General features: G+C 38.4%; 1 protein-coding gene across 1 annotated transcript in view; it reads right to left on the minus strand.

The window, feature by feature from the left end:
* KCNH5 (potassium voltage-gated channel subfamily H member 5) overlaps positions 1–23,476 on the minus strand; it is a 467,739-nt gene that overhangs the window by 180,585 nt on the left and 263,678 nt on the right. The window contains exon 8 of the mRNA XM_007949104.1: positions 9,038–9,237. Within this exon, the coding sequence (XP_007947295.1) occupies positions 9,038–9,237 (200 nt within the window). The remainder of the gene's footprint in view (positions 1–9,037; positions 9,238–23,476) is intronic.

A 23,476-nucleotide genomic window follows, 5' to 3' on the forward strand; every position in this document is an offset into this window, starting at 1 on the left:
TTGCCCAACCTTCCTTCTGAGGAGTGGCTGGTGGGTTTGAACCGCCAGCCTTCTGGTTAGCAGTCAAGTGCCTTAGGCACTATGCTACCAGAGCTCCCATATATATAATATAATATATATATCATACATACAAGACTGGCATATTCATTGAATCACTTCTGCCAGTAGAATCAGCCCTCTTAACCCATCTGATGAAATTAACACAGCTGTGCCTGATGAGGGTCATTGTCTGAGATATCACCTAGGCAGTGCCTGGGCCATTGTCTAGGGCATTGCCTGAGATAGATGCCTTACAAGATATTACTGAATGTTCCCAGGAATGAACTCACCACCCATTTTTGCTTGTAGACCTATAAATGGTCTTGAGTACCAACAATCTCCAAAATGTGAACTACAAAGTGTGACTCAGGAAGAGATATGCTGCATTCTAAAAGAACTGCTTGATTTTTCTAACATGTACAGAAACCTGGAGAATATGTGTGGGAAGGGCTACTAAGGTGTGGGATAATGGTGCAAGAAACATAAATTTTGATCAGTCTGAGTGTATTGATTTGGGCCCAATAAGCACAGATTCTTCATTCAGTGTTTCAGACTAAGAGGACAGGAAAGGATCTAATAGTTTGTTTACTGAAGCATGGATTATATGGTAGTCTACCTTAAGTCACTTTGAAGTACCAGACATGACATGATATACTGTAGAATAAGGTATCCAAAGGCTGAGGGAAATTGGCATGTTAGAGTGGATTTATCAGATTAGACCCACAGACCCACACATGGAGTGCCCAGAGGATACAGCTTTTACCACAATGGTGGGGAATAAATTTGTGAAGGGAGCCCCAGTATCTTTGAAGATTGCTATTTTATATAAGTCTGATTTGACAGTGGGAACTGCCCTAATTAAGACACCTAACTACAGTGGAGCTGATTGGACCCTTAAAGGCACTTATGACTCTGGTGGTAGGGGCCAAGTGGCAACACATAATTACCAAAGGCAAGGTGGGTGAGGTTATCATAATGGACAGCAGGTCAAAGCACTAATCAGAATAATCTGACTCATAAGGACTTACAGTGTTGGCTACTTAGTCATGATGTTCCTAGGAGTGAAAGAGATGGAAAATCTACCTAGCATTTAGTTGATATGTCAAAGTAGAAGAATTCTAAGTCAAGTGAATGGCAGTCTAACTTGAATTACCAGAACAGAGAGTCACAGGCCCTCAATCAGTTCCCAGACTTAAGCCAGTTTACAGATCAACCAACCCTTGAATGAAGGAGTGGCCAGGTCTTCTTGAAGAAGGACACCATTACACTGCTAAAAATTTATGCTATTAATCTTTCTCCCAGCCTTCCTCAAAGGGATCTATGGCCTTTTACAAGAGGGATTAATCATTGAGGAAAAGGAAATAGACTTTTCAGAGATTACTGGATATTGTCTCTGAATTAATACTAATTCCAGCAGAACCAAAATATCACTGTGGCCCACCAATCAGAGTAGGAGCATATGGAGGTCAGGTCATTAATGGAGTCTTAGTTCACCATCTCACAGTGTGGCTGGTCCCTGATCCCATCCTGTAGTGATTTACCCCATTCCAGAATGCATAATTGGAACCAACATACTTAGCAACTGGCAGAATCCCCACATACAATTCCAGACATGTGGAGTAAGGGCTATTATGGTAGGAAAAGCCAAAGAGGAAGCCATTAGAATTGCCTCAACCTAAGAAAATAGTAAACCAAAAGCAATGAAAAATCTGAAAGATTGCAAATACCAGTGCCATCAGCAAGGACTTGAAGGATGCAGAAATTGTGATTTCCAACATACCCCAATTTTAACTCACCTATTTGGCCTTTGAAAAAAAAAATGGATGAATCTTGGAGTATGACAGATTATTGTAATTTGGACCAGGTGGTGATTCCAATTGCAGGTGCTGCTTCAGATGTGGTTTCATTGCTTGAGCAAATTGATACATCTCCTGGTACCTGGTATGCACCTAATGACTTGGCCAATGCCTTTTTCTCAATGTCAGTTTCAAAGGATCATCAGAAACAGTTTTCCTTCACTGGTAAGGCCAGAAATAGACTTTCACTGTCCTATCTCAGAACTATATCAACTCTCCAATCCTATAACATAGTACACACAGATTTTGATTGCCTTTCCCTTTCACAAAATGTCACATTGGTCCATTACATTGATGATATTACACTGACTGGTCCTAATAAGGAAGAAGAATCAATTACTCTATACTTATTGGTCAGAAGTTTGCATGCCAGAGGGTGCGGAATTAACACAACAAAAATTCAGGTGCTTTCCATATTAGTGAAATTTTTAGGGATCCAGTGATGTGGGGAAGGAAGGTTGGGAAACCTACTTCCATAGTGATACCACCTCAGAAACCCAAGGAAGGGTCACTATGAGTCAGGACTGACTCGAAGGCACACAGCAACAACAACAGTGGTATGGGGCATGTGGAGATACTCCTTCTAAGGTGAAGGATAAATTACTGCATCTGGTGCATCCCATGACAAAAAAGGAGGCACAATGCCTCTTGGGGCTCTTTGGATTTTGGAGACAACATAATCTCTCATTTGCATGTGCTACACTGGCCTATTTATCAAGTGACTCAAAAAGCTGCTAGTTTTGAGAACAAGAGAACACTGTGCAACAGGTTCAGGCTGCAGTGCAAGCCACTCTGCCACTTGGACCATATAATCTGATTGATCCAATGGTGTTTGAAATGTCAATGGCAGATAGAGATAGTGCCTAAGGCATTTGACTGCTAACCAGAAGACTGGTGGTTCAAACCCACCAGATACTCCTCGGAAGGAAGATGGGACAATCTACTTCCATAGCAATACTGTCTTGGAAACCCAAAGAGGGTTCACTATGGGTCAGGTCTGACTCAACAGCACAAATGCAGTCTTTGGCAGGCCCCTACTGATGAATCATAGCACAGATGCTTAAGATTTTGGAACAAAGCCCTGCCATCCTCTGCAGACAACTATTCTCCTTTTGACACACAACTTTTGGCCTATTCTGAGCCTTAGTAGAGCATGAACACCTAACCATAGGCTACCAAGTCACCATGTGGCCTGAGCTCCCCATCATGAATTGGGTGTTGTCTGAACCACAGAGTCATAAAGTTGGACATGCACAGAAGCACTCCATCTAAATGGAAGTGGTATGTAAGACATATGGCTCAAGCATGACCTGAAGGCAAAAGTTACACGAGGAAGTGACCCAAATGCACATGGTCTCCACTCCTGTCACATAACCTTCTATCTCTCAGTCTCTACCTATGGCCTCATGGAGAGCTCCTTATGATCAGTTGACTTAGGAAGAGAAAACCTGTTTCTGGGTCCCAGATGGTTCATACAATATGCAGACACCACTCAAAATGGATAGCAGTAGCACTGCAGACCTTTTCTGTGTCCTCCCTGGAGGACAATGGTGAAGAAAAATCCTTCCCATGGGCAGAACTTTGTGCAGTGCACTTGGTTATTCACTTTACTTGGAAGAAGACGTGCAATTTTATACTGATTCATGGGCTGTAGCCAATAGTTTGGCTTGATGGTCAGGGACTTGGAATTAATATGATTGGAAAATTAATGACAAGGAGGTATAAGGAAAAGGTATGTGGATAGACAACTTTGAATGGGCCAAAGAAGTGAAGATATTGGTGTCTCATGGAAATGTTTACCAAAGGATGACCTTGTCAGAGGAAGATTTTAACAATCAAGTGGATAGGATGATATGTTCTACAGAAAGCAGTCATCTTCCTTCACCAGCTACTTCTGTCATTACCCAATGGCTCATGAACAAAGTGGCTATACTGGCAGGGATGGAGGTTAGGCATGGGCTCAGAAACATGGACTTCCATTCACCAAGACCAACTTGGCTACAGCCACTGCTGAGTGCCCAATCTGTCAGCAGCACAGATCTGCACTGAATCCACAATATGCAATCATTCTTCAGGGCAATCAGCCAGCTGCCAGGTGGCAGGTTGATTACATTGGACCACTTCCATTATGGAAAGGGTAGTGTTTTGTTCTTACTGGAATAGATACTCTAGATATGGATTTGCCTTTCCTTCATGTAATGTTTCTTCCAAGACCACCATCCACAGACATTGAGAATGTCTTATCCACCATCACAGCTCTGCCTCAGATCAAGGGACTAATTTCACAGCAAATAAAGTGTGGAAATAGGCCCATGCTCACAGAATCACTGGTCTTACCATGTTCCTCATCATCCCTAAGCAGTTGACTTAGTAGAACGATGGAAAGGCCTTCTAAAGACACAATTATGCTGGCAACTAGGTGGTAATAACTTTCAGGGTTGGGGCAATGTTCTCCAGGAGGCTGTACGTGCTCTAAACAAGCGTCCAATATATGGTTCTGTTTCTCCAATAGCCAGGATTCATGGGTCCAGGAACCAAGGGGTGGAAATGAGAGTGGCATCACACACTATTGTCCTTAGTGACCCATTCAAAAATTTTTTGCTTTCTCTTCCTGTTGACTCTATGCTTTGTGGGTCTGGAGGGCTTACTTACAAATGGAGGAATACTCCCACCTGGAGACAATACTGATTCCATTGAACTGGAAACTCAGAATGCCACCCAACCATTTTGGGTTCCTCATGCCTCTGGATCAACAGGAAAAGAAAGGAGTTACTCTATTGTCTGGTGTGATTGATCCTGATTAGCAAGGGAAAATTAGAGTGCTATTACATAATGGAGGCAAAGAGTATGTCTGGAATACAGGAAATACCTTAGAATGTCTCTTAGTACTATCATGACTTGTGATTAAAGTCAGTGGGAAACTACAGAAACCAAATTCTAACATGACAACTAATAGCCCAGACCCTTCAGAAATGAAGCTTTGGGTTATCTCACCAGGCAAAGAATCATGACCTGCTGAGGTGCTTGCTGAGGGAAAAGGGAATATGGAAGGTAGTTCTATATACTGGTGCTAAAAGGTCATGGAGGCAGCATCTTCTGACCTCTAACTCAAGAAAAGGAAGTCAGAATCACCATCTGCAGCCCAAGGCCTGTTCTTATGAGACCAGACATGCTGCTACTCTCCAGCCTTCTTACTAACCTTGATAGCAACCATCCCTTCCATGGCACCCACCACCTCTCTAGTGAGTTTGATAATTTGCTGCAGTGGCCACACAAAACTCACAGATTATGAGTTTATTAGGGAAGTAACAGGCTACAACTCAAATTTAGGTACGCACTCAGGATACAGCTCCTCAGTTAGGAGCTCTGCCCTTAGACACACATCTCTGGCCCTTGGCCAGCAGCCTGTCCTCTGCTTCTATGGGCCAGGTAAGTCTGTCACTCTGCGTTGTGCCTTTTGGTTCCACTGCCACAATCTCTCAGCCAGGCATCTCTCTCAGCAGCACATCACTCTCTCAGCAACACGTCTCGCTCAGCCAACCGTGAGAGATTCTTCCTCTTTATCTCTGTTGTTGTTGTTGTTGTTATGTGCCGTTGAGTTGGACCCAACTCATAGCAACCTCTCCTTGGGTTTCCGAGGCAGTATCACTATAGAAGTAGATTGCTCCATCTTCCTTCTGAGGAGTGCCTGGTGGGTTTGAACCGCCAGCCTTCTGGTTAGCAGTCAAGTGACTTAGGCACTAAGCCTAGGACAGCTCATTTTAAGCCTGACAGAGTAGCAAAACTAACCAATCCCAACATCAGAATTCCACACACCTGAGAGAGAGCAAACTTTCCCAAAAGATTACTTTGTGCTGCCCCAGGTGAATGACTTTAACAAGCAGCTACTCTCATGGCAAAGTGGGAGTTACAAAGACTATAGCTAGAAAAGCCATACTATGTAATTTACTACTCTGTAGGTTGCAGAAGAAGGCAGTTCTATATACTACATACAACCACATGACAAGATGCAGAAATGAGGACTGTGATTGTTATATTCCTTCCTTGTGTGTGTGCATCAAATATTTTTGTTCTCTTCACTTATAAAATACTGTATGCACATGGAGCTACTGCATTTTCAATTGTATGCACTTTAGCTGTATTATGTTAGACACAAATATGAGTTTACAATTGTCTTTAAGGAGATGTATACAGACACCAAGTGAACAAGAGGTGGACTGTGATGGATAAGGTTGGATCTCAACTCAGGTAGGCCATGATTCTCACTGGTTTGACAGTTAGATATAGTCATCCTCCATGATGAGATCTGATATAATGTAATCACCTCTATGATTAGGTCTGTTATGAGCAGAAAACTGTTGAAGGGGAGTTTCTTTGGGTGTGTGGGCTGCTTCCAATATATATGAATGTTCTGGCAAACCTGTCTTCTGGCTTTTTGCACAACTGGATCCTGCATCTGGCTCGTCATCATCTGACTTCTGGTGCTTTGGACTAAAGCCAGTGCCCTCCCATATGGTATGATGATCTTGGGATCATCAGCCGCCACAGCCTGTGAGCCACCAGCTTGCCATCTGACTTTCAATCTGATTGCCATGGACTTGCAACATGCCAGCCTCTACAACCACATGAACCATTTCTTTGAGCTTCTCTCTCTCTCCTCTAATACACACACACACACACACACACAAGCTTCACTGGTTTGCTTCTCTAGAGAACCCAGCCTAAGACATACCTTAACTACATCATGAGTCGATTAGTAAAGCAGGTACTCAAGAGGAGGCTTGAAGAGGATTTAGTCAGCTGCACTTTTGAACAAACCCAATACTTGAGGATATATACAAGAAGCATTGAAAAATCTGCCACTTATTCGATCTGTGGCATAAACCCTGGGTCAGGCTCTTTGTTAATATGTTAAAGGTCATTACTCCATTAATTATTTATTTATTTATTTATTATTTATTATTTATTTGTTTGTTTATTTGTTTGTTTGTTTGTTTGTCAGTTGCTATGTAACCCCATTGCATTTTCTGGAAGGAAAAGATCTATCTGAGATTGTAATTACCACAGGAAGTGATTGCCTCTTAATCTCAGTTTCATTTAATATGGACTTCAAAGGACATGTTGCATTTGAGTACTTAAAAAAGGTTACTATCATTTTCAGCCTGAGGAAGATTGTGTTCCTTCTTTGAATCCCTTTCCTATAAACCACATTTTGACACAGCTATATTTTAATCAAATTCCATGAAATGGAAATGTAATTTGTTATTTTCTCCCTCTATGGTCATGCAGGAGCTCTGGTAGCATAGTTCCTAAGGCACTTGACTGATAACCAGAAGGCTGGTGGTTCAAACCCACCAGCCACTCTTCGGAAGGAAGGTTGGGCAATCTACTTCCGTAGTGATACTGTCTCGGCAACTCAAGAAGGGGTCGCTATGAGTCAGGGCCAACTGGATAGCACATAACAACAACAACGACATGGTCATGCATTCCAATTGAAACCAAAACCACCAAGCCCACTGCCATCGAGTCAGATCTGACTCATAGCGACCCCTCCTTGAGCTTCCGAGGCAATATCACTACGGAAGTAGATTGCCCAACCTTCCTTCCGAGGAGTGGCTGGTGGATTTGAACTGCCAGCCTTCTAGTTAGCAGCAAAATGCCTTAGGCACTACACCACCAGATCTCTCAATTGAAGTGGTCATTAATTAGAAGATTCATACTGCATCTTGTAAATATATTGAAAGAAGTGCAAATTTCCTCCACCCCATTTTATGATTTGTCAACATAGATGCACCCGACCATTTCACTTATACTCCCCTTGAACATTTTTCTCCCACAACTCATATTCTATGCCCATTTCCTGTATCTCCCCCCAACCACCAGCTCTTAACACTACCTGCTCTGGCTTCTACTTTTTTTGTGTGTGAAGCTCCTCTAACAAAACACCTATTTGCACATTTACTCACTCTCTCTCTGACACTGAAACATGCTTGTTGAGCAGGTCTTAAAGAAAAGCCACAAGTCTACATCATGAAATATATGTAGATATAGATATGAAAAAAATGAACCTCACTGCAATAGAGTCAGTTCCAATTCATTGTGACCTCTCCTTGGGTTCCAGAGGTGTCATCTCTATGGAAGTAGATTGCCCCAGTCTACCTCCAGAGGAAGGTCTGGCTGGTGGGCTTGAACCACCACCCTTCTGTTTAGCAGTCAAATGCCTTAGGCACTATGCCACCAGAGCTCCTCAGAAATATAAATATAGATATATATGTTTGTGGGAAATAGTAAGAAAGGTCTTGTGTTGCTTGATATCACACGTCAAAAACCAGTACCTAAAAATAATATTCCCATTGATGCTTTAAAGTAACATAGCTCAAGATCAGTTTTCTCTAAAACTTGTGTGCAAGCACTATTTGTCATCCCCTATATTTGATATGAATCAACTCAGTGTAGGAAGTGAGGTGTTTTTTTTTTTTTTTTATTTAGTTTTGTGTACTGTGAGGATGACTTTGGGCCTTTTTAGCCCCAATTATGAGATAAATGAGAAATTTTTTTTTAAATTTTCATGAAAAGGCAGGGAAAAAATTAGGAATGTCAGAGAAATGAGGAGGCAGGTATCCACTTTATTCATTTGGGTAATGCAAAGAGGAAAATGAGTAACTATAAATTTGCTTTATGGAACATGAGACAGAGAAAGGAGCAACTTAAGTGAAGAATAGCATAAAAGATACATGATTTTTGTTTTAATTCATCAAAAAGAAGGTTCTTTTTAATTCTAAATGGGGAAAAAACAGTAAAAGGAAAAATCAAAAATAAAATCCAGCAGGAGAAATGGCAGCATTGTTTGAGATTTAGAGGAATATAGCAAATTATTGTGAGTGGTAAGAATAATATTTTAAGAAAATAAAATAATTAGCTATTTTCAGGAGCTGCATTTTTTAAATTGAGTGTGATGACAAGTACTAATTGATGATTAATGGTTGAGAGCTTTGTACCTTCTAAGCATTCAATAAATGTGATTGATTGATAGCTTACTTATGAAATAGAGTAACATTTATGACTCACACAGCATATGTGAGTGGGAAAACTACATGTATCTAAAGACCTTGTTGAAACAGAAAATAAATAACAATTCATACCTTCTCTGTGTCAATGCCTTTTGACATGGACCATGTTGAGACAATATAATCCATGACTCGCTCACTAAGGCCTTTTGGGACCTGATAGAGTTTCAGAAAGTCCCGTACATTATTCAGCATCTCATGATACCGGTTGGTGTTGGCATACATTTGCTGGAAAATTGTGGTAACATTTCCAAAAATAGTTGCATAAAGAAGAGCTGAAAGAGAAGAAATGATTAAAAGACAATAAATAACCCAGGAGGAAAGAAAATAATTAAATATTGGCCAATCCAACAAATAATTTGACACAGATATTCTTATAAATTAGTGGGTTTAATATATGCCAAACTCTTAGAAGAGTGCCTAAAAAACCAAAAACACAAACTCACTGCCATCAAGTCAGTTCCAACTCATAGCAATACACACTGGGTTTCCAAGGCTGTAAATCTTTATGGAAGTAAATGGAACCCTCTTCTTTCTGTGGAGCAGCTGGTGGGTTTGAACCACCAACCTTCTGGTTAGCAGCCTAATGTCTTAGGCACTGCATCACTAGAGCTCCTTAGAAGAGTGCCTGGTACCTAGTAACAGCTCAGTAAATGTTAGCTTCAGTATGATAAACATGATTTCATGAGCATGCTCCATTCTAGTCAATGAGGTTAAACATGAAAGTGGTTCATGGAGAATCAGAAAACCACTTTTCTCTAAGAAAGTCTAACCTTATGACTACAGTTTTTCTCCAGCCTTGTTCTCTTCAATGAAGAATCCATTTAAATTTTCCAGGGATTCATCATCCAGTTTAGAAATATATGCTCCTTGCTTACTCCTTCCAGCTTTTTGGACCACTTTCCTGCTTATAAACATTTTTGACAGAATCAGAAATAGAGGGAAGTGAATACAAATTAAAGTGTTCCATTTTTAGAAGTTTCTGGAGATAAACAGGGTTGAAATTAACAGCTAAAATAAAGCTTTGAGAATGCCTAGGAATTCCAATTATTAAGCTCAGGCCAGTCTCCCTGAGATTGTAAATTTCTTCATCATTTTAATTAACAATAAAATCAACCATTTTTACTTATCTATAGGGACCTATGATTGGGACAGGGTTTTTAAATGCCCCAGACTTCTACTCCACTCTCCTCATCCACAATTTACAAACTTTTCTTTCTCTGGATCTAGTCAAGCCACTAATGCTGACCTGATTCTGCAAATGCTTTTAGAATTGTTGAATTCAGCCCAAACTGAATGCATCTATAATTGCACACCATCACCCCCTCCATGGCTTCACTCTCTTGTTAACAGTACTTTCTGTGGAAGAGCACAGTATTTCATTCCCCTTACTTTTCAGTAAACACAACATTTACAGGCATTCTGAGAGTATTTCACAAATAAGTAGAATATCGAGACAATGATCACTCCTATCTTACATTTTCCAAGCATTTGAAAATGACTCTAAACAAGTGCGAACTGTTTCATTTTCCAGTTTCAGCAACCAAATCCCATTTGATGAAAGAGGTATAAAATCAAGCTAGTGAAGCAACTTAAAACCCCTAAAACACCTTTTATGGAAAATTATTTGTTTCTTCAAGTACGGTTATTCTCCTCCAAGTACATCAAATTATAATTTCACAATAAAAATCTATTATTTAGTCTTTTTTTTTCAGCTTTTATTTCATGATCTTGATGCTAGTGTGGGATAATTTTGAAGATACATGATATTTTTTGAAAACTAAGTATAGTTTTAACTAAGTATAGAAAGAATATAGTGCTGAGATTTTTCAACTGAATCTTTAAATGTTTAAATCTTTGTATTTAAAACAAAACAAAAATAAAAATAAAGGTAAGCACACACATCTCTATTCCATCATTGTTAGTATTAAGACAAACATACAAAAATATTGTGAACAAATTAATGATAGAAAAACCACATAAAAAGGGGAATTTCACATTTTCAGAAAAGAGGAATAAGCAGAATTTACGTTTTCAAAATAATGAGTGTTTTAGGAGTTAATGAAATGATGGGACAATCAGGATTTTTAATGGTGCTCAGCCACTGTACATTATCAATAAATATCACAAAACTCCTATTATTTTGACAAGTTAACTTGTTTGACTTCCTAAAATGTTTGCAACATGCTACATTTGCCAAAGTGCATTTTAGTTTAACAAATGACCACACATTTCACCATCTAAGTTGCATTAAATATGCAGATAAAAATACATTCTACTCATATGAAAGTTTAAGCGATAAAGAAAGAAGTGCTGCTGTAAGAAAACTTTCAATGTATAAAAAGTTGGCACCACTAATGACTGAAAGATGCAATCAACATCTCATTAAGTATGACATATTATAAAGATACTCACTTCTGCCTTCCATTTTCACATGAGTGTTGTTGTTGTTGAGTATTGTATACTATACCAGATATTTGTGACTAAACCAAACTCACTGCCATCAAGTCGATTCTGACTCATAGAGAGCCCCACTGGGTTTCCGAGGCTGTAAATCTTTACAAAAGTAGATTGCCTCATCTTCCTCCCATGGAGCAGCTGCTGGATTTGAACCACCAACCTTCTGGTCATCGGTTAAATGCCTCACGTGCTGCGCCACCAGAGCTCCATTTATGGAAACTAAACCGGGTTATAATTTAAGGTAAGAGATTTATATAAATGTTTCAAATACATTCCTTTCTCTCTTTTGGGGGTCTATAATTCTATAAAATGTTGTCACATATATTGTTTTTGTTGTTAGCTGCCATTCAGTTGGCCCCCAACTCTCGCACGATGGAACAATGCTGTCTAGAGATGCACTGTCCCCATGATCAGTTGCAGAGATCACTGCCGTCCATAGGGTTTTCATTGGCTGATTTTTGAAAGGAGATTGCCAGGCCTTCCCTCCTAACCCATCTTAGTCTGGAAGCTTTGTTCAGCGTCATGAAAACACAGAAGTCATCACTGACAGACAAGTGGTTGCTATACATAAAGTGCACTGGCCAGGAATCAAACGTACGTCTACCACATGGAAGATGAGAATTCTACCACTGAATGCTACTTTTCCACATTATATGTCTATATTTAAATAATATTTGTATATTTAAAAAAAAGAAAAACCACTTCTTTAAAATATTTTCAACAGTTAATACTGGAACACATTTCAAAAAAGATAGAACAAGTGTCATATTCCATGTCAAGCAATGATATTGCTAACCACTAGAGGCTGTATTCCTTGGATAAATGGGCACATTTTTAATGAGAGGGTTCCTGGTGCATGGAACACAATTAGGGAAACCAATACCAGTAGAAACTATTTAGATGCTGTTATCTCCTACAGTGCAGCATATAAATAGTTTAGTGCCCAAGCCATTTGACTGCTAACCAGAAGGCTGGTGGTTCAAACCCAGCAGCCACTCCTCAGAAGGAAGATTGGGCGATCTACTTCCATAGTGATATTGCCTTGGAAACCCAAGGAGGGGTCACTATGAGTTGGATCCAACTTGACAGAAGTGAGTTCATTTTTCTTTTTTCTTTCTTTTTCTTTTTTTTTTATCTCCTAAAGTAGTACCTCTATTCTGACCTCTCTCTTAAATTACAGACACATGTATCTTCTTGGATTTCTAATATGCATTTGCATCTAACTTTCAAAAATACAACACTTAATTTATACACATGTATCTTTGTTGGATTCTAACACACATTTTCACCTAACTTCCAAAAATGTAACTCTTAATTTACAACTACTTCTTCCCAACAACCAAATGCACTTTTATCTCTGTAAAATGGTAAAGCCAGTCACTTGGTTGCTCAGATCAAAAAACGTAAGCATCATCCTCCAATTCATTTGTTGATTCATTTTCTACACCTAAGCCATCAAATTTTTGTTGGCTCTGCCTTCAAAATATAGGCTCAATTCAATCACTACCCACTACCTTTGTGTATAAGCAAGCATCCTTGCATAGTCTTTGAGATTATGTGCTTTGAAAAATAATACATCGTGAATAATAATGATTCATACCAGGTGTGTAAGAATGGTTCAACATCAGAAAAACCATCAACCAAGCATGGTTTAACATTAGAAAAACAATCAATGTAATCTACCACGTAAATAAAACAAAATACAAAACCACTACATGATCATATCAACTGATGCAGAAAAGGCATCTGACAAAATCAAACACCCATTCTTCATAAAAGCACTTAGCAAAATAGGAATAGAAGGGACATTTCTCAAAGTAATTAAGACAGTATACACATAACCAATGGCCAACATTATTTTCAGTAGAGAGGGACTGAAAATATTCCCCTTGTGAATGGGAAGCTGACAACATGCCCTTTATCACCATTCCTAATCAATCCTGTATTGGAAATCCCGGCCAGAGCAATAAGGCAAGAAAGGGAAATAAAAGGCTTCCAGTATTTAAAGAAGTAAAATCATCTCTATTTGCAGGTGATATGATCCTATATATAGAAAACTCTAGAGACTCAACAAGAAAGCTACTGGAACTAACAGAAAGTTTCAGCAAAGTGGCAGAGTATAAGATCAACATAAAAAAATCAGTTAGATTCTACTACCAATAAAGAGATCTCTAAGAAGGAAATCAGGAAAACAATGCCATTTACTATAGTCACCCAAAAGATACAGTAGTAGTAAATTCCTAATAAATTTAACCAGAGACACAAAAGACCTATATGAAGAAAGCTACAAAACAATAATACAAGAAGCCAGGATTGACTTACATAAAGGGAAAAAAATACCATGCTCATAGATAGGAAGACTTAACATTGTGAAAATGACAGTATTACCCAATTTGGTCTACAGATATAATGCAATCCCAATTCAGAGGCCATCATAATTCTTTAGTAAGATGGAGAAACTAATTCCCAAATTAATATGAAAAGGAAAAGTACCCTAGATATGCAATGCACCACTAAAGAAGAACAAAGTAGGAGGCCTAACACTCCCCAGTTTCAAAACCTGCTATGTAGCCATAGTAGTGAAAACAGCCTGGTATTGTAAATGACAGCCACATAGACCAATGGAACAGAAGTGATAATACAGAAGTAAATCCACCCACCAATGGAGAGTTGATCTTTGACAAAGGGCTGAAACCCATTAAATGGGGGAAGAAATAGTCTCTTTAACAAATGGCGCTGGCAAAACTGGATGTACATTTACAGAAACAAGATCCATGTCTTTCACCATACACAAAACCTAACTCAAGATGGACCAAAGCCTAAATGTAAAATCTAAAACCATAAAAACTGTCAAAGGAAAAAGAGGTACAAACTAGAGGCCCTAATCATGGCATAAATACACTATCAAACGTAACTAAAAGTGCACAAACAGGAAAAGACAACCTAGATGCCTGGGACCTCCTAAAACGTAAACATTTATGTAAATCAAATATTTTGCCAAAGAAGTTAAAAGAGAACCCAGACTGGGGAAAAAAGGACATATTGGACAAGTGATTAATCTCTAAAATTTAGAGAAAACATCAACACTTCCACAAAAAGACAAACAATTTAACTAAAAATGGGCAAAGGACATGAACAATTTCTTCATCAAAGAAGACATTCAAGTGGCTAACAAATACATGAAGAAACGCTTGGGATCATTAGCCACTAAACTCCAAACTCACTGCTGTCGAATCAATTCCAACTCATAGCAACCCCTCCTTGGGTTCCCAAGGCAGTTTCTCTATGGAAGTAGATTGCCCAATCTTCCTTCCAAGGAGTGATTGGTGGATTTGAACCACCAGCCTTCTGGTTAACAGTCAAATGCCTTAGGCACTAAGCCACCAGGGATGCAAATCAAAACAATGAGACATCATCTCACACAGCATTAATGTTGTCGTTGTTGTAGTTATGTGCCCTAGAGTCGAACCCGACTAACAGCGACCCTCCTTGGATTTCTGAGGCAGTATCACTAGCAAAGTTTAAAAAAAAAAAAAAAACAGAAAACAAATGCTGGTGATGGTGTGGAGAGTCTGGAATATTCATACACTCCTGGTGGTAATATAAAATGGTGCAACCACAGCGGAAAACAGTGTGGTGCTTCTTTAAAAAGTTGGAAATAGAAATATATGATCCAGAATCCCACTATGAGGTATATATCCTAGAGTATTAAGGGCTGTGACTCGATGTCAGTGAGTTTTTTTTTTTTTTTTATAGAACTATAATTGACTTTAATTGTCTCAAATCACATTCTTTGAAAGCATGCTAAGGTTCTTTCCTTTTTACAGTTAAATACACATACACACACGTAAACTTCTAGCTATTTCAAGTATATGAAGGAAATTTAATTTATCAGGGTTAAAAAATTTACAGAGGCAAAAAGAAAAACAACCTAGGTTCAGCTAATTGTAATTCCACTTCCTCTCTTATGAGTTGTGTAGGACAACAGCTAATACAATGATATTCAGATCTCAGGAGAAATTATCTTCCCCAGCCACATCATTTTGTTTGTTCCTTAGGTCATGCTGCATCCATTCATCTCTGTATTAATGGTCTTTATACTTCAGATTTTTTTGTGTCTGTTCTTGATGACATCCAGCATTTACTGTTCCTAATTATATTCCTTATATAAATCTTGGCGAGCACTGGTCTTAGACTGAGCAATTTAAAATATTGTTATGAGATGCATTTCTGGTAACCCTTAAGGCCATGTAAGTGGTTCAATCATCATTTCCTTTTCTACAATATTACATCAAGTCCACCTTTATTAATGATATTAAACATGTGAAAGGGAAACATCCCATCAATCTGTGATTGTATGTGCAGCAAAAAGCTTGTTAAAACATCTGAAATGGCTCCAGTCAACCTTAGAATAATGTGAAGAAAAACAATCTTCCTCCTCTAGTTCCTGAGTCTTACTCTCCATCCAGCTTCCTCATAATGGCTTTTTATTTCTTGAGGTTCCCTGGTACAGTGACCCATGTATGTAGGTATCCCCATAGGAGCCAGACATATTCAATTTTCCATTCTTCACTTAATCTAAGCCCCATCCCATCTAGTACCTGAGCTGAGCCAATTATCCTGTTTATAAATTAATCTCATTAATTACTTTATATTAAATGTTAAATATTGAAAATTATTTAATATAATATCCTCTCAGGGATGTTGGAATTTTGAAAGAGGAATTCCATGTGATGCAATGAGGTAATTAAGTATAATTATCATTATTTGAACTCACTAGGATAAGCACACAACAACAACAACAAAGGATAAGAAAGGACAACTTCTAGAATTTACCAAATTATATCAAAATATTACACAAATACCAACTAGTTTAGGCTGATCATATAAGTACTAACAACTAGTTTCATCAAAATAATCTCAATAATTACATACTAATGTTATTGGTATTACTTTTTATATATCATAAAGAGTAGTGTAATTTTAAGGAGTGAACTATGAAAAATAAACTTAATTATCAATGTAAAATAAGAGATGGAATAAAAAGAGGACAGTAAAAAGACTGAAGAAGAAGGATTTTTCAATAAAAATTTTTTTTCATTCAAAATGATAAGAAATTCAAAAGTAAAAATAAAAACAAAGAACCAAAGGATGAAGACAGCTTCAGCTCTACTTTATCCTATGATAGTTATTCTTTTTTTTCAACTAAATAATACATTTTCTTTATTTTCTTTAATCCAGCAATCACTGAGACTTCTAATAATATTAGTGGACTCAGCTTGCTTTTACAGCTGCTGATATTTTTATTATTTTGATAAGAGGCTAGCTGAACAATATAGAAAAATGTCTCTGAAAGTAGAGAACAGCAATAATGTTGTTGTTGGGTGCCACTGAGTCACTACTGACTCCTAACAACTCTATGTACAACAGAACAAAACGCTGTCTGGTCCTGCACCATTGTCACAATGGTTGCCATGCGTGAGTCCATCATGGCAGTCACTGTGTCAATCCATCTCATTGAAGGTCTTGCCCTTTTTCACTGGCCCTCTACTTTACCAAGTGTGATATCCTTCTCCAGGGGCTAGTCCCTTCTGATCACATGACCAAAGTATGTGAGATGAAGTCTGGCCATTCTCACTTCTAAGGAACATTCTAGCTGTACTTCTTTGAAGACAGATTGTTTGTTCTTCTAGCAGTCCATGGTATATTCAATATTCTTCACCAACACCATAATTCAAGTGCATCAATTCTTCTGCTACATTCTCCAGCTTTCACATGAATATGAGGCTATTGAAAATACCATGGCTTGGGTCAGGGGCACCTTAGTCTTCAAAGTGACATCGTTGTTCTTTAACACTTAAAATAGATCTTTTGCAGCAGATATCCACAGTGCAATATGTTATTGTCCCACCACAGTATAATGAACTGACAGACAAGTGAAGGATAATAATAATAGATGAATACTAATCTCAGCATTCCAGGCTCATTTCTTTGTTATGAATCAAGCAATAGTTCCTAAAGCGTATCAGTTTCCAGAGGCAACCAGAGGTAATCAGAGAATAACATTGTAGGCTTTCTTTTGAGGGCCTCAGCTCCATCTTGTGCCTTCCCTTCTCTATGTCTAGTATAGCTATTGCCACCTCCCCTTCTCATGGAACCTACCTCATGGCCCAGAACATCACATCATTTACAAAGGCTAACTTAATCACTAAAAAGTACTTGGCACTTGACTGCTAACCAGAAGGCTGGCGGTTCAAACCCACCAGCCACTCCTCAGAAGGAAGATGGGGCAATCTACTTCCGGAGGGATACTGCCTCAGAAACCCAAGGAGGGGTCGCTATGAGTCGGGTCCGACTTGATGACAAAATAACAATAAAAAAGTACTTTGGAGGGGAGCTGTGTTGTACACTGAACTGCTATCTCATGTGAGGACAGTGTTGTGTGTGCCAACTCTGGGACACTGGTCACTCTTCCTCATGTTTTCCAAGAATTCTAAACCCAACCCAGAAAGAGAGAAAGGAGAAAAATGAGGGACTTGAGAAATAGAAAACCATCTAGACTGTGACAGCTGGTGAAGTATAGTTACTCAGACATCGCCAGAGGGGAAAAGAGATACTTTTATTTTGACATTCTTTTTCAAAAATTATAGTTACTAAAAAAAAAAAGTAAAACACAGGGTGAATATGAATGACTAGAAGAAAATAAAATATGTTTCTACCAAGTGATGCAAAGGTGGGCTAAGGTCACGACAAACATATAATGTTATATTCTGAAGGAGGAGAACACCAACTTATAAGAAAGTATGTTGTACTTATCTTTCAGTTGAGAATCCTGTTGGCATTTTCTATCTCTAAATATTTTTCTTTTTATAGTGTCAGGGAACAACTGAAAATATAACTTGTATTTCACATATTATGCAGCTGATGATATGTCCTTTTGGAATTCTATTTTGTTTCCATCATGTTTCTTTCTTTGATTAGTATGGAGAAAACAAATTTCCTCCACCATCATCTCCATTCATGTACACAAACTTGCAATTAGGATCTGTCTGACAATTAGACAACAATAGCATAAGTTGTATCTATGTTCTTCTAAATATAAAATGCAAAGACCTACCTACTCTATCTATGAACCCAGCTTTATTATCTACAGGAAGAAAAAAAGAAATCAGAAAATACAGTGAGTTCAGAATGGCATCACTATGGTGAAAGGTTGATTTTTTTTTAATGGATGTTCGGTTTGTGTTGTACTAGATATACCTTTGAATTTCCCACAAATTTTAGCTTTGCAATGATGATATATGGAAGCTATTTCCTTAATATTTAGCACGCAATTATGAAAAGAAGTAAGAGAGAATAAAATGAAATCACTTGTGCCATACATCTATAAAATACTTATTACTATTATGCTTACTTTACATATGTTGTTGCTGTTAGGTGCCACTGAGTTGGGTCTGACTTATAGTGACCCATATACAACAGAACGAAACAATCCCTGCTGTGCCTGAGCCCACTGATGCAGCCACTGTGTCAATCCATCTCATTGAGGGTCTTCCCCTTTTTGCTGATTCTCACTTTTCCAAGCATGATATCCTTCTCCAGGGAGTGGACCCTTCTGACAACATGACCAAAGTAGGTGAGACAAAGTCTGGCCATTCTCGCTTCAAAAGAGCATTCTGGTTGCACTTCTTCCAGGACAGATTTGTTAGTTCTTCTGGCAGTCCACAGTACTTTCAGTATTCTTTGCCAACACCACAACTCAAAAGCATCAACTCTTCTTCAGTCTTCTTTATTCATTGTCCAGCATGCACATGCATATGAGGCATTTGAAAATATCATGGCCTGGGTTAGGTACACCATAATCGTCAAAGAGATATCTTCACTCTTCAGCACTTTAAAGATGTCTTTTGCAGGCAAATTTGCCCAGTGCAATATGACATGTGATTTCTTGACTGCTACTTCCACTGGTGTTGATTGTGGAACCAAGTAATGTGAAATCTTTGGCAACTTCAATCTCATTTCCATTTATCATGATGCTGCTTATTGGTCCACTTGTGAGGATTTTCGTGTTTTTTTTTTTTTTAAATGTTGAGGTGTAATCCGTACTGCAGACTGTAGTCTTCAATCTTCATCAGTATGTACTTCAGGTCATCTTCACTTTCAGGAAGAAAGGTTGTGTCATCTCCATATTGCAGGTTGTTAATAAGTCTTCCTCCAATCCTGATGTCATGTTCTTCTTCAAATAATCCAGCTTCTCGGATTATTTGCTCAGCATACAAATTGAATAAGTATGGTGAAAGGATACAACCCTAACATACTCCCTTCTTGATTTTAAACCATCCCCCTGTCCAACTTGAATGACAGCCTCCTGGTCTATGTGCAGGTTCTTCATGAGCACAGTTAAGTGTTTTGTTATTCCTATTCTTCTCAATGTCATCCATATGCTCTTATGACCCACACAATTGAATGCTTTTGCATAGTAAATAAAGCACAAGTAAACATCTTTTTGTTATTCTTTGCTTTCAGCCAAGATCTATCTGACATCAGCAACGATATCCCTTGTTCCATATCCTCTTCTGAATCCAGCTTGCATTTCTGATAGTTCCCTGTCAATGTACTGATGCAACCATTTTTCAATTATCTTCAGTAAGATTTTACTTTCATATGGCATTAATGGTATTGTTGGATAATTTCCAAGTTCTGTTAGATCATCTTTCTTTGGAATGGGTTCAAATATAGAGCTCTGGTAGTGTAGTGCCTAAGGCACTTGACTGCTAACCAGAAGGCTGGCAGTTCAAACCCACCAGCCACTCCTCGGAAGGAAGATGGGGCAATCTACTTCCAAAGTGAGTAGTGATACTGCCTCAGAAACCCAAGGAGGGGTCGCTATGAGTCGGGTCCGACTCAACAGCACATAACAACAACAACAGTCAGTTGGCCAGGTAGCTGTCTTCCAAATATCTTGGCATAGTCAAGTGAGTGCCTCCAGCAGCATCCGTTTGTTGAAACATCTCAATGGGTATTCCATTGATTCCTGAAGGCTTGTTCTTCACCAATTCCTTCAGTGCAGCTTTAACTTCTTCCTTCGATACCATTGGTTCTTAATTATATGCTACCTCCTGAAATGGATGAACATCGACCGATTCTTTCTGGTGCATTGATTCTGTGTATTCCTTCCATCTTCTTTTGATGCTTCCTGCCATCAGTCAATATTTTGCCCATAGAATCTTTCAATATTGCAACTTAAGGCTTGAATTTTTTCCTCAGTTCTTCCAACATGAGAAATGCTGAGCATGTTCTCTCCTTTTGGTTTTATAACTCCAGGTCTTTTCACATTTCATTGTAATAATTGACTTTCTCTTCTCAAGCTGTTCTGTTAGTTTGTCATACTGTGGTGGCTTGTATGTTGCTGTGAGGCTGGAGGCTATGCCACCAGTATTTCAAATATCAGCAATGTCACCCATGGTGGACAGGTTTCAGTTGAGCTTCCAGACTAAGACAGACTTAGAAGAAGAAAGGGGCCATTCACTTCTCAAAGAATTGGCCAGTGAATACCTTATGACTAGCAGGGAATTACTGTCTGATATATTACTTTATATTAGAAATTGTTAAATAGAATATCTGAGATAATATTGAAATAACTCTGCCAAAACACAAGTTACAATTGATCCAAGAGTAAAATGGCACTGCCAGCACCCTAACTGAACTGCTGGGTGTCCTGAGATTAGTACCCATGGAACAGCCAAGGGCTTCTTTTATTCTCAAGATATAGAGCCATAATTTATCTTCTTGCTGACCCACAATACAACTCATTATTGCTTCCAAATCTTTGTTCATGCAGTTGTGCCTTGTGGTACAAAACATGACCACAAGTTTCTCTCATCCTGGTATGCAAAACCCTTTGCATTGAGAATTCATAGCTTCTCCAATCAAAAGGTCAGTTATTTTTCTGAGCCTGGGTTGACTTGGTGACTTCCTTGCTCAATAGAATATGGCAGACGTGGTATTATACAACTCCCAAAACTAAACCTTAGAGGACTTGTAGTCTTTGCTTTCACTCTCTTAGAATGCTACCTTGAGACCATTATCCTTGAAGAGGCCTGAAGTGTGTTTAGAGACTGCAAGCCAGCAAGGATACAGAGCAATATTTATCCCAGTGATCCCATCTGAACCTAGCATCCAGCCAACATGTCAATTAAATGCAGCTGCCTGAGTGAGCCCGAGAAAGATCAGCAGAAGAATTACTTGCCCAGTCAACCCACAGGATTGTGAGAAATAAGTTTTTGAGTCATTTCTTGCACAGCAATTGATAAGTAATATGTCTATCCACAATGAAAGCCCTCCCATTTCCTTTAGTTTTCCTAAACCCCAGTCATTCTTCAGGGCATAATATTTCCTTCATAAAACCTTCTATTATTCCAGGTCACAGGAATTTCTCATATTTTTCTACAGAACCTACCAATAGATAGTGATTATATACTCCACTTTCTATTTCTTTTAACTCCTTTATACTGTTAACTGCAAACAACAAAACCAAACTCACTGCCATCAAGTCCATTCTGACTTAATAGTCCCCATTGGGCTTCTGGGGTGGTAAATCTTTACAGAGGTAAATTCCCCAGTCTTCCTTCTGCAGAGTGGCTGGTGGGTTTGAACCACCAACATTCTGGTTAGTAGTCAAATGCCTTAGGCACTATACCACCAGAGCTCCATATGTTAACATATCTTGCTGTAAATACAATGAAGTTCTTGAAAGCAAGTACTTTTAAACTTCTTTTCATCTGCTGACAGCATAGCTCTGAACATACAAGTCTGAACACATTAAAAAATAAAAGTTGAGCCAAATGTAAAATGTCCTCACTACATAGTAAAGTGAATAGAAAGTACAGAAGAAACAACATCCTTGCTCAAATTTGGCTGGGAACACAAAGTATGTGTTAAGAGACAAAAGCAGAAAGAGAGACCATTAAGAGGAATAAAATTACAAATGTTATGGCAAAGGAAAAAATTACTTGCTAATCAACTCCAAGAATAGTAGAACCAGGGTTTATCATTTGTTTAAATTTAGTCATCTATGAAAAACAAACATATTAAAAGTCACATTGTAACATTTTAGGTAAATAGTTCTTCAGAAATCAGTCAAGGAGAAATAACAACACCAAGTATTGATTAAAAATTTAGATGGGTCTACCACTGAGCCCAAATATTCCATTTCATGGAAACTTTCCTAGGGAGATTATAAAGCAGAGTGCATTAAAAAAGTACACTGAAGTAATGGTAATCATATGGGAAAAACAAAAATTTTCAAAAATAAAGATTTGGTGATATAACTTATGGCACAACAACACAATGGAAAACTAGCTTTAGGATTGTTACTGCAAGTAAGAGTCATTCTGTCCCATAACAGACCTCTTCTGGCCAATGTCAGTGGCTCAGTGACCACTGATCTGAACAAAAGTTATTACATATGAAGAGAAGATCTCAAATAATTAAATATTCCCAGGATCTAAAATAGAATTGAAGTGGAAACAGAAAGCACTCCTGAAACAGTATGTACCAAGAAATGTTCTGGGCTTACCACTAGGCTGGAATATGCTTAATTGGATACACATAAGGGGCCCTTACACCTGCTATGGTTGCCACAGTACAAAAGCAGCTACTTCATGCAGCAGGGAAGAAAATGTACTGGCTAATATCTCTAACATGAAAATATAACTTTAAGTTACTTACCTTGAGAAAAACAGCTTATTATGATACATATCAACTCTAATCAGGTGTTAATTTTTACTGTAACATAATTAAAAATTCAAGAAAAATGGAATACCTATTTTGTGATGGGATGGAATATCTAGTTAATGAATCTTAGATGGCAAAATACCCAGGGAACCAGTAAATAGAAATTGAACATTTACAGTCTCCACTTTTAAATTGTATGTTCCTAAGTCATTACTGGGGAGCTCTGGTAGCATAGTGCCTAAGGCACTTGACTGCTAACCAGAAGGCTGGTGGTTCAAATCCCCAAGCCACTCATCAGAAGGAAGATGGGGCAATCTA

Source organism: Orycteropus afer, unplaced genomic scaffold (assembly GCF_000298275.1).
Source record: "Orycteropus afer afer isolate SDZICR_OR568_19922 unplaced genomic scaffold, OryAfe1.0 scaffold00237, whole genome shotgun sequence".
In the NCBI taxonomy this organism is placed as follows: Eukaryota; Metazoa; Chordata; class Mammalia; order Tubulidentata; family Orycteropodidae; genus Orycteropus; species Orycteropus afer.